The sequence below is a fragment of the Mesocricetus auratus genome, unplaced genomic scaffold, assembly GCF_017639785.1.
Source record: "Mesocricetus auratus isolate SY011 unplaced genomic scaffold, BCM_Maur_2.0 Super-Scaffold_100013, whole genome shotgun sequence".
Lineage (NCBI taxonomy): Eukaryota > Metazoa > Chordata > Mammalia > Rodentia > Cricetidae > Mesocricetus > Mesocricetus auratus.
The window spans coordinates 46680933-46693567 of record NW_024429196.1 but is presented as its reverse complement, the minus strand read 5'-3'; the positions used below and the strand labels follow the sequence as shown (position 1 = coordinate 46693567).

Sequence of the window (12635 nt, the reverse complement as noted above, 5' to 3'; positions counted from 1 at the left end):
TGGTTACCATCAAGATATGAATGCTACTATTGCAAACCTTAGGGATATCTTGCCACCCTGGCCCTTGTTAGGATTCATCATAGTTGACAGAACTGAAAAGGAATGTTAGTTACTTTCTTTATTTGACAGCTAGCATTGCACCTTTTGGTACTATGAAAACTAGACCGTGTGTGTGTGTGGGGGGGATTTTCAGTCAGATCCAGCTAGAAAGGGGGCTTTTTATGCTCGGTGCCGGGGTTTTTGTTAGATATTGTCTATGGCTATGTGGGGAGCATTGTCAGCTCAACTGGCATAGCTTCATTTAATATATGTATATATCATATGTAATTTTAGGTAAATATAAAATAATTCTCCATGGTTTTTCAAGCATCCTTAAGTGTTATTTGCCCTTCCTACCCCATGCTACATTGATATCCCTTTTGTTTCCCAATTAAAGCCATCCCCCCATTACCCCCATTTCTTCCTACTACCCGTATCCTGAGATTCCCGTCCCTCGTCCTTACACAGTGGTCCCTTTTCACTTTCCTGGTTTCTAGGTTATGCCCTCACATCTGAGTTTGTCTCCTTTACCTGGAGTCAGGTTTCTGCTGACTCTGCCTGTCTTCATTGCCTGCTAGATTTAGAATAACCTAGGGGATTCACCTTTAGGCATGTTTTTGACAGCCTTCCTAGAGAGTCTTGGGAGAGTCCAACTGTGATGTGGCTGGCGTCATCCAATGGAAAAAGCCAGCTGAGCAGCCATATTTATGTCTCTGCTTCCTAATTATGGACATAAAGTGAAGAGCCGCTCAAACTGCTTCAGCCTTGCCTCCCATAACGATGGACTGTGTTCTCTCAAACTGTGAGCCAAAAAAAAAATATTCTCCCATTCAGTGCCTTTTGTTAGGTAGCTGGTCACAGTGACGAGTAAAGCAATTAATATGTAACCATTTTATCTTTGGCCATGTTGGAAGCATTGAGATGAGTTACTATCTCTAAATTTTTCCCTTGAGCCTTTGGTTACCAGAACCAATAGCACTGATCTATAACAGTGACAAAGGACTAAAGCCCCCTCATCTTCTATCCCCAGCTGTGTGGAGCCTGCAGAGCAAATTGCCCTTGAGAAGAGAAGCTGCATCCTGGAGCAGATCTTGTAAGGACCTTAATACTGGTCTCTTATAGTTGTAACAGGGATGAACAGATTCAAGGTTATGAGGCAAGACCACACCTGACCCAGACTTTTAATTCTTCTTCTATTTTAACCTAAAGCTTATTTATGTCTTTTGTGACTGTGGTAGTAATCACAACACACAGAAGGCTGAGTCAGGAGGATTACTATGAGTTTGCAACTAGCCTAAGTTACATAGTGAGTTCCAGGCCAGCCTGAAGTACAGTGAGACTCTATCCCCCAAACGACAATAGCAGCAACAACAAAACTCCCCACACCCTACTAAAATTCATGTTACTACCCTAAGTCATTGGACTCCTATGGTGGTTTGGATAGATATGGCCCCCATTCACTCATGTGTTGGAATGCTTGGTCCATAGGGAGTGGCACTATTGGGAGATGTGGCCATGTTGGAGTAGGTGTGGCCTTGTTGGAATGTCACTGTAAAGGTGGGCTTTGAGGTCTAGTAAGTTCAAGTGTTTCCAGTGTGTTTTAGACTCCTTCTACTGTCTGTTGGTAAAGATGTAGAACTCCCAGCCCCTTCTCCAGCACTACCACATCTGCGTGTACACCACCATGAACTGCCATGATGGTAATGGACTAAATCTCTGAAACCATAAGCTGTCCCCTTTCCTTTATAAGAGTTGTCGTGGTCATGGTGTCTCTTTACAGCAACAGAAACCCTAACTAAGACAACTACATTGATTTTTCTTCCTAGTGTGGTCATATGAATCTCCTTTCTCTGCTTTTTACCATGACTTGACTCTTTAATTGGTACATTGGTATGGGTGCCAAAATCCACTTGAGCAAATGCCAGAGCCCAGGTTTCTGCCCTAAAAGTGCAGTTACTGAGCTAAGCCCAGGTACCTCTACACTTCCCTGCAAGCCTAGTCCAGGAACCCAGATGTGGGGAACCTTGGCCTGGAAGTCTTGAGTTCTCCTTTAACTTGAGAGTACCCTGGCTTTAAAAAAGTCTCTCTACAAATCTAAATTTATTGACACACCATGATAAATATATATTTATTATATTTCCTGAACCAAATTGCCTCTGCATATCTTGGCTATGCCAAACCTTTGTCTCCTTCATGCGTTGTCAGGTGCATGCAGATGCAATGATAAGTTGAGTATTTGTATTAGGAGTGCGATGTAAGAAGCATAATGCTAATCATCTTCACCAATTATGGAATGTATATCATTTTATTACCATTACAAGGAAGGGTTTCTTTGTATCATGACATTAAGACAGTCATTGAAGTGCAACTGTTTCTGAATTAATACTGACTCCTCCTACTCAATAAGAGCTGCTACTTAGTAGTTTGGGTAGTATTGTTTTTTTGTTTGTTTGTTTGTTTTTGCTTTTTGTTTTTTGAGACAGGGTTTCTCTGTGGCTTTGGAGGCTGTCCTGGAACTAGCTCTTGTAGACCAGGCTGGTCTCTAACTCACAGAGATCTGCCTGCCTCTGCTTCCCGAGTGCTGGGATTAAAGGCATGTACCACCACTGCCTGGCTTGGTAGTATTGTCAAGAAACTTTCAAGTGCAGCAAAGAAAAAGGAAAGAAAATGCCTAAATCCAAGACCCAGCTACAGTGAAAATCAACCATAGCCACAAGGTTTCATAGGCATCCCTATTCAACATGACCCCCATCTTCCTTCATGGATTATTTCTAAGCAAATGGCAGATTTTATATTATTTCACTTTTAACTGAACAATAAGCTAAGTCCTTCTTTTTTCTTCTCCCTTCCCTTCCTTTTCTTTCTTTCCCTCATCTCTTCCCCTTCCTATTTGGCCCCATCCCGACTCATGCAGCCCATACTAGCCTAGAAGTTATTATATACCTAAGACTGACTTAGAACTCTACTGCCTCCACCTCCTGAGCACTATGATTACAGACCAGGCATATACCACCATGCCCAGTGAGTGTGGCTCTGAGTATGTCATGCAAGCGGTCTGTTAGCTGAACTGCACCCCCAGTCTGCAAACTGTGTCTTCTTAAAGATATTTCCAAATTAGCTTGAATCACAGACATTTTTTGTGTGGTTTGGGCATTGGATCAGGCCCTCAAACATGCTACAACTAGGTGCTGACCACTGAGTTACATCATTGGTTGGCATAACACTCGTTTGAAAGATCTCCATTAATTCAATGGGAAGGACATTTTTATTTTATTTTATTTTTTAACAAAGATTCTCATCCTAAAGAAGGTTAGTCTGGAACTATGTAGTTCAAGCTGGCTTTGAATTCCTGTCTCAGGTTGTAAATATTAATATTATAGGTGTGAGCTGTCATTCTCATTATATACACTTCTTTATGAAAGCCCCTTAACACAGGGTAGTTTCTGGGGGGTGACATTTATCTTAAAATCATTAAAATGTAAGGGGTAGAGATATAGTTCAGTGGTAGAGCACTTACCTGACACTGGCAAACTCCTGCTTTGCTTCCTAGCATCCCAACAAAGAAAAACAAGCAAATACACAAAAGTACATAGGGAGCAAATCCCGCTAGTTGGGTTGGTGAGATGACTCAGAGGGATGAGGTGCCAGTTGTCAATTTCGATGACCTGAGTTAAGTCCCTGGGATCCACATGGTAGAAAGAGAGACTGGATTCAACACATGCACACATACATACTAAACAAACAAACAAATATATGCTATATACTTTTTTAAAAAGATACCACTGGTTCTCACTCTCATAGTTGAGGATTTTCTATTATTTTGCTGATCACCCCATTTCTGTTTGTTTTGTCACTGTGGGTTTAATCACTAAACAATATTGGTATAAATAATTGTTAAGAGAAGCTTTTCTTTGAGAGGAGCCTTCCCGCCCGCCTAGTTCCAGAGCGGCATCAGTCCCAAATAAACACACAGGAGGCTATATTAATTATGAAGCTGTTGGCCTTGCTTGTTTCTAACTGGCTAGCTCTGACTTCAGTAATTACCCCATAATTGTTAATCTAAGTATGTTTCTTACTGGAGAATAGTTCCAGGCTTCCTACCCCCATGGCGTTACATGTTGACTCTCTTCTCTGTTTCTCCTTCCCAGAATCCTCCTGGACTCCTAGCCCCTCCTATCTAGATTCCCTATTGGCCAGACAGTGCTTTATTGGCATAAGACTTCCCCAACAAATAATAGTGTGTTAAATCATCATAAAAACAGTAAGTATCTTGGCAAGTACTTTATTCAGTTTGTATTTTGTCATCAAAATGAAATGCAAAATATGATATTGTGACATAAACGCTCATGCAGAATTAAAAATAAAAATGTATATGCCAATCCAGGTGCGGTGGTGCACATTTTTAATCCCAGCACTTGGGAGGCAGAGGCAGGTGGCTCTCTATTAATTCAAGGCCAGCCTGGTCTAAAAAGTGAGTTTCAGGACAGACAGAGCCTGTCTTGAAAAATAACAAAACAAAACAAAAACAAACAAACAAAAAACAAACAAAACCCTATGTTGTTTCCCAAGTTAACTTTGTCATTCAGTATTTGTTAAATTTACTGCACTGTGTTAACATCTTAAAGTTAGGAGTGGTCAATCCTCAGTATAAGAACACTTGTTCAGTGTGCAAAGTTCTGGGTTCAGTGCAGAGCACAGTAAGGAAAAAGGGGGGAAATGCTGGTGTGGTGGTTTACTTCTATATTACTAGACCTTGGCAGGCTTTAGGCTTGAGGCCAAGCCTTGACTACGTAATGAGTTCCAGGTTAATCTGCTGCAGAATAAGACTCTGTCTCAAAAAAACAAAAAAACATGAGAATATGAAATAGAGATTAAGATGGGGCTTAGATGGTAGTGTGCTTGCCTAAAGTGTATAAGCATTCAGTTCTATCCCCAACAATGTGCAGCCAGGCAGGATGGGGCATGCTGTACTCTCAGCACTCATGAGGTAAAGACAGGAAGATCAAGGGTTCAAAGTCACCAGTGGCTACATAGTAAATTTGAGACCAAACTGGGCTACTTGTGACCCTTTGTGTCAAAACACCCAAAGGGTTGGAGAGTGATTTATAAGTTGAGAGCATTAGTTGCTCTTACAGAGTATTTCAGTTCATATACAGGCACTCATATGATGGCTTACAACCCTCCATAACTCCCTTACAAGGGGATCTTACACCCCCTTATGTCTCTTCAGGAACTGCACACACCTGGTACACTGATATACTTGCAGGTAACATGCACACATAAAATAAAAATAAATCTTAAAAAAGAAATATAAAACAATTTAAAAAACACAAGAATATCAAGAAAATCAAGAAGTACAGGAGTCATGGATTACAGGATTGCCACTCAGCGCCTCTCCAGGCCAAAGGGATAAAGATCTTGTTCTTACTGTCACAAGTTCCCTATTGTGTGGAGCCTTCAGGGCTACTTTTGAAACTTCATTGGTTTATCCAGAAAAACCCTGTTGAACCATGTGCATTTGAAAGACTGCTTTGTGTAGTAATTTCCACTGACTTCAGGGGAAAAATAGTTAACATATGAAGAAAATATATAGTTTAGACAAATTGCCAGTTTTATTAACAAAGAGGTAACGGTCTGAGGTAGTAAGCTCAAGTCAACAAATGTTTACTGGACATCTGCCTTGCCCTGGTGTTTGAGGCAGAGGGCTGGAGCTGAGTGGCAGAGGCTCCTCTGGCAGTGTGAGAGAGGCTCTGGGTTCAATCCCAATAACAGATGGATACTTCCTATACTTCCTGCCTTCAAATTGCCTACTGTTTAGTTAGGAAGCAAAGAACTATCACCTCCCCCCACTCCACTCCAGTATTCAATGGTTAAATAGGAAAACTGGACAAAGACATAAGAATGAAGGAAGGGCCTTGTATGTTTGTGTTTTTTACATGTGTTTCAGTCTTAGGAATCTCAGAGATCTGAAAATCCCTGTAGAAGTTTTACCAAGACAGTACAGAATGATGGGTTGGAGAACACAAGAAGCAGATAACCTAAGAGGGTCTTGTAAAGAGTAGAGTCTGGAGGACTGGGAGATGGCTCAGCTAGTATGAGCCTTGGTCAGAAAAACCCAAATTAATCTCTCTAAACCTTGAACGAATGTGGAGGGATCAAACTGACTCCCACAGGTTGTCCTCTGACCCCCCCACCCCATTTTGTGCACCCACAGTAACAGTGAATTACAAAAGGATGGACTCTTGCTGAGTAAGGTGGGGGTTGGGGTGGGGTGAACTAGGCTGGAAGAGAAGGGCCAGCCACCACAAGAGTATCTGTTGTAGAGGGTACTCTCTCAGAGCAGCCACCATTTTCATCAGAACAGTGGTTAATTACTTGCAGGAAATCTTTTGACTGATGATGCTCCTTCATAGGAAAGAGTTGGGAGAGTCAATGGGATCTTATATGAGATTTCAGCTGCTCTCTTCTTCACCTCTGAGCCAGTGGTATGTGATTTGACTCTAATTGCCTGTGACTTTATGATCTTGGAGGTGCTAGGGTATGTAAAGGGTGGACTCCTAACTGAAAGAGGCACTCCATTTGTACAGCCGTGGGGAAATCTTCATTCATGCAAGGGTTTGTGGCAGCTTTGGGGTCACCCACAGTCCTATAAGTAACTCCTCACCCATGTTCTGTTTAAGTCCAGTAACCTCATTGGTTCTCTAAGATGGACTCCGGTGCAACTGAACTCTGTAATTGAAGAACTATAAGGAGGGTGTTTACAGTCTTCCCAAAGAAAGAGTTCCACCAACAGCACTCCAGGAGAGACGTCAGAGTAGAAATTTAAGATTATTTTTAGGGTCAAGGTCCATAGCAGTCTTTAAAACAAACTACCAACTCACCTGATAGCTCATACTAGGAGTCTCAGCACCACGGAGGCTGAGGCAGGAGTACTGAAGCCTAGGCCACCAGAGAAACACTTTAAAAAACAAAAACAACCCCCCCCAAAAAAACTAAAACAGTCAGACATGGTGGTACACTCCTTTGATCCCAGCACTCTGGGAGCCAGAGGGGGTCTTTTAGTGTGGAGGCCAGCTTGGTCTGCACAGCAAGTTCCAGGCCAGCTAGGGTTACATCGTAAGATCCTGTCTCAAAAACCAATCAACCAATCCACAGATACAACACAGCAATAACAAAAATTAAGCTGCCAAACGCCGGATATTCCCTTTCTTTCCCTCTCTCCCCGGTTTCTGCCCTTTAAGGTCATGACCTGATTGGTCAGTCAGGGATATTCCCAGCTGCAGGTGATGGACGTGCACATAAGTACTCCAGAATCCTAAGGAACGTGGATGGGTTGGGTCAGGTAGAATGAGATTTAGCAACCGGAATATTCGGCTTTTGTGAACAGCGTCTGGCCCTTCGACGTGCCCTGTGGCTTAAGGAGACAGGGTCGCCATCAAAAGGCATTTTCCAAAGAGGCCCCTGTTTTCTCATCTTACGGTTGCCTGTTATTGCGTGTAGCACTCAATAACCATAGACGGGGAATTAATAACGCGGGTACGAGGACAAGGTGCTCAGAGGGGCCAGAGATCCAAAAGTGCACGAAAGGATTCCAGAAAACGGCAGCTTCCGCGAGGGGGCTCTGCAGCACCCGCTGGGTTCTGCAGCTCCGGGCCTCAGAATCCTTTGACCAACCGGGATTTGGGGACCAGCCTTCTCGCAGCCCCAGTCCTCCTCGCCCGCAGCCAGCAGATGGGGCTCTCTCTACAGCTCTGAAGATCCCTCTCCAGACGCAACCGCCTGCTGCACCGGAGCGAGGCTGTGAGGAGGGGCGCAGAGCCCGGCACCGCCGCTGCAGTCAGGGAAGCAGCCACTGCAGCCGAGCGCCGTGTCGGTCCCCGGGCTGTGCCCCGCGCCGGGCACCGTGCGCCCAGGCCCGGAGGCCGGCCGGGGACCCGTGCGGAGGCCGCTCTCGCGAGGCGGGGAGGAGACGCAGGGGGACCAGGAGGAGGAGGAGCAGGAGCGGGTGAAGGAGAGGAGGAGGAGCGGGAGAAGGGGAAGGAGGAGAGCAGGGCCGGCCCGCCCCTGCCCAGCCCAGCCCCGCTGGAGGCCGAGACCAACCGGGCCGCCCAACCCTTGCCTTCCGTTTCACCTACGCCCAAGGTGCGGTGCAGAGGCCCGGCTGCGCTGCGCCCGCGAGAGGAGGAGCCGGTGCTGCAGCCGCCTTGCGTTCGGCCCCCGGAGCTGCGAGCGGAGCGGGAGGCATGTAGCGGTGGCCACAGAGCCAGCTCGGATTTGCAACTCTTAGGATTTTTTTTTTTTTTTTTTTTTTTTTTTGTACTGCGGACGCGCGGCAACCTTGGATCAACGCCCTGCCGCTCCGGCCCACTCTTCCCTTGCAAGCTGCGGCTCCCTCGAGGAAACATTAAAGGGTTTAGGGAAGGGCGCGGGGCCGAGAGTCAGTGTGGGACCCGGGATCTCCCCGCGCCCAGTGGGCAACCATGACCGACGAGAGCTCCGATGTTCCCCGGGAGTTGATGGGTAAGCCTGGTGCGGGGGCCGACTGGCCATCTTTCTCTGGGCACACCTCCTCTCCGCCTTCCTTTCCACCTCCGTCCTCCCGCAGAGTCCCCGCGCCCTGGCGCGCTAGTGGTGTGGGGCAGGGTCGCCGGGGAGCGCCTAGAAGTTTGCTGACCTGATGGCCGCAGGAGCTGGGTGCAGAGAGAGGAAGGCGTGGAGAGGCAACCGGAGCCCTGGAGGTCTCCGGGCGGGTGTCCCTGCCCTGCCCCACCAGGTGGGTCAGGTTGGCGGAACATGGAGCTGGACGGACGTCCCTTCCAGCAGCCAGCCCCATGGCCCCTAACTCGAAAAAGTCCGGGAAAGCCTAGCAGGAGGATGCCTGGCGACAGCATCCTAGATCCCCTCAGGCTCGTGCCAGGCACCCTCCAGGAAATTCCCGTCTCACCGGCCGCCTTAGGTATGGAGGCGCCGACCCAGCGTCAGGACCGGGTCTGGCAAGGCGTGGCTTTGGGGATTGAGCTGGAAGTGAGAGGGTTACCGACTGATGCCTATTTAGGGCCAGGAAATGGAGGGTTAATGATAAAAGCCTCATTTTAATAATGATTTACCTACCTACCTACCTACCTATCTATCTACCTACCTACCTACCTACCTACCTACCTACCTACCTACCTACCTACCTACCCTCAGTTTCTTTGGGAACACATATGTGGTACTCTGTGCCAGGGGACCGGTTGCTGGAAGCCCTCCTGGTTGGCGGTGGGGCGGTGGGGGGGGGGGAGAAGGCGTCCTCTCTTGGGGGTGGGGAGAGCGTTGGCTGGAATTTGAGTCTTGGGGCTTTGCTTTATCAGGAAAGGTTAAATGGCAGATGACAAATGGCCTAGGAGTGTGTTAAGGTGAACGTGTCAGTTTGGGCATGCTTTGAGACTGACTCTGTGACCTGTGTTCCCTGAGGTACCATGCTGGACACACTCTCAGTGCCTTGATGTTTCTTGGGTGCAGACCAGGAGAGAAAGCTCTCCTAAGGGCTCACCTCAGTCTGGAATTCGTCCCTCTGCTACATATTGTAGCATTTATATTTGTGAAGATTTGGTGTTCTGTCACAAAACCGCTCACTCTGTAGGTGAAACTTGACTAGAAGAAGCTGTTGCTGGTTTTGTATGGAACTTTGCTTTTGTTGAATTAAAAAACAGGCCACCATAACAACAACAAAAATCGAGGGAGATATTCTTGCACACCCCCTATTTTGTTCTAAGCCCTCTCCTTAGTCATGGGAGTCAGTTCTGAGACATCGAGGAGTGACCCATCGGATTCTGAGTGTTTCCAACACCCTGTCTGAGCAGGAAACTAACACTAGAGGCTCCAAAGATTCCTCCAAGGGTGGTAACTTTTAGAAAGTTGTGTAGCATTGTCCTGGAACCTGAAGTGCAGGTGATTTAGACTCAAGGGAAAAATGTGGAGCGTGAGGTTACAAAGACTGCTTTTATCAGTGTTTTAAGTACACTATACTTAAAAGTTGAATTTGACCCCTCTTTTGAAAGGGATTTTTGTGTTTTGTGATTTTGGAAGGACAGTGACTGGCAGGATCCTTCTCTGGCTAAATCATTTGGTGTATTTCTTCATCACCCTTCAGCAATATGCCTAGGCCTTTACATGGTCCAATTAGGCTATGGTGGGAAAATGCACCTGCTATTGCTTCTAGTTTCAGGAGCTCACAAGAGTTCTGAGCAGTTCAAACCAGGAGACTGCAAGGGGATCACTGTATTCTCTTAAATGCCTCTTTTAAGGCATGTAAGCTATTTATGATGCATCTTTCTGATTAAATTTTTTTTAAAAGATAGGGGCTCTGGTAGCCCAGGTGGGGGCCAACTCACTATGTTGTAGCTGAGGTTGGCCATAAAAAGTTCTCACTCCTTCTTCCTCAGTCTCTTGAATGCTCGTTTACAGATATGAGCCACCTCTTGACTTTTGTACAACGGTTTTAAATGCAAAAAATAAGGGGTGTGGGGGGTTGGGTGGGAGGGAGGGAGGGATTTGCAGTGGTCTAAGCTACCAATCCTAACACGGCGGAGGCAGAAGCAAGTGGATCTCTGTGAGCTTGAGGCCAGCCTGGTCTACATAGTGAGCTCCAGGCCTGTCAAGACGACATAGGGTGACCCTGTCTCAAACAAACAGCAGAGAACAAGAATCCCTGTCATGTGTCACTCAACACCACCAGAGACACTACTTTTGAATTGTGACTTCTGTCTGATTTCATGTGAATTTCAGTAGCCCACTTCCCACAAGTCTCTGAGTGGGGTGGGGGAAGGGGAGTCTGTTGCTTTTGGTTCTGATGAAATAGTAGCTGGACAGAAAACTCCCAGTGCCCAGGCTCCCCCACATGTACCCCGTCCAAACCCTGCCTCCTTGCTGTTCCTCCAGCTGTGTTTTCCGTTTTCCAGCCCTCTTTTTTCCTTCTCTTACCTTTTCTCTACCTGCTGTGTAGTTGTTGTCCAGAACAATATACTGAGATTTCTTAAATTTTTTTTTTGGCAAAAGCATCTTGTTTTATCACACAGGCTTGTGTTGGGCTACTAGACTGAAGTGATTCTTCTGCTCTCCCATGCCCCCCCCAAAAAAAACCTTGGGACTACAGGCAGGGATCATCAAGCCCAAAGAATGTGGGAGTGGGGATTGATCTCAGGGCCTCGGTCATCATAGGCAAGTGCTCTACTTACTGAGCTACACCACTGCCCTCTGCTATCAAGACTTTAATATCTACAACTAGAGAGATGACTCAGCCATTAAGAGTCCTTGCCTTCCTGAGGACCTGAATTTGGTTCCCAGACTCTGTCTCAAAACAAAAACTTCTTGAAGGCTGACAACTCTTAGACTTGTTAATCTAGTAGAAAGGAAGGAGAGGACCAACAATAAGAACACTAGGCTCACTCCTCCAAATGCCTGTTCTGCACTAACCCCCCTTTTCTTGCTAAAGAAGGAATGTAATGAAACGCTCTCTTTCTTTCAGAAAGCATAAAGGATGTTATTGGCAGAAAGATCAAAATCTCAGTGAGGAAGAAGGTGAAGCTGGAAGCGAAGGGAGACAGAGTGGAGAACAAAGTGCTGGTGAGTGTTTGCCTTCCTTTCCTGGAGACAATTGTGAGCTGAAGCGTCTTCTCCCTTCTTCCCCCTCCACTGGTTTTCATGCGGCTTTCCTTCTAGTGCTTGGTCTTTTCTTCAAGAGTCCGATGGCCAATTTCTTGAATTTGCTGGACTCTTTCCTTGTTGGAAGTTGGAACCATCAGAAGGGCTGCTCATGTGACTTGTTTACACAGTCTTCTGGAGGATTTTAAGAAATTAGCCAGGCAGTGGTGTCGCACGCCTTTGATCCCAGCACTCAGGAGGCAGAGGCAGGCGGAACTCTGTGAGTTAGAGGCCAGCCTGGTCTACAAAGTGAGTTCCAGAAATTCTTGTCTCATTGGTTTAACAGAACGTTCTCAAATATTACATGCATTAAGTCATCTGAGAGCTAATGACTGGAGAGTGTGGACGGTGTACCTGTGGCCTTCCCTGGAGATCTTGGGGTTCTAGATGAATCACTAGTTTCTAGGTACTGTGTCTTTGTGCTGCTGTTGGACTTGATTCCTCTTTAGCACAAGTCTTTAGGGGCTACCTGTGGTTGACTAGTACCAGGAGGTACAAAGCGATTTGTTGTATCTCACTACTTTTCTTAGTTGAGAGTACCACAAGTCTAAATTTAAGTGCAGGTGGGAAGCTCCAAGTTGTGGCTCTCACACCTATAATCCTGGCACTTGGGAAGCTGTGACAGAAGGATTGTCTTGAGTTTGTGGTTACCCTGGGATGTAAGACATCATCTCAAAAAAAGAAAGCAGGAGCTGTAGAGATGGCTCAGTGGTTAAGGACACTTGTTCTTCTAGAGAACCTGGGTGCTTACATGTTCCAGGGGATTTAACACCCTCTTATGGCTTCTGCAGGCACCAGGCATGTACATGGTACACATTACACATTCAGGCACAACACTGCTATGAATAAAATAGAATAGATTAAAAAAATTAAAGAAAGAAAATGCCTCCTATCATCAATAAAGCTAGTGCAGG

The 12635-nt window shown here is 46.1% G+C and overlaps 1 protein-coding gene across 13 annotated transcripts in view; it reads left to right on the top strand.

Moving 5' to 3' along the window:
* Positions 1 to 8061: 8061 nt before the first annotated feature.
* Positions 8062 to 12635, top strand: part of Carmil1 (capping protein regulator and myosin 1 linker 1) — a 271462-nt gene continuing 266888 nt past the window's right edge. For 6 of the 13 annotated variants that reach the window (XM_040755708.1, XM_040755707.1, XM_040755706.1 and 3 more), the window contains exons 1-2: positions 8063 to 8559; positions 11546 to 11643. In XM_040755708.1, the coding sequence (XP_040611642.1) occupies positions 8520 to 8559; positions 11546 to 11643 (138 nt within the window). In that variant the 5' untranslated portion in view covers positions 8063 to 8519. Of the gene's footprint in view, positions 8560 to 11545; positions 11644 to 12635 lie in introns of all 13 variants that reach the window. The other 7 variants (XM_005066447.4, XM_005066445.4, XM_040755710.1 and 4 more) reach the window with 4 other exon arrangements.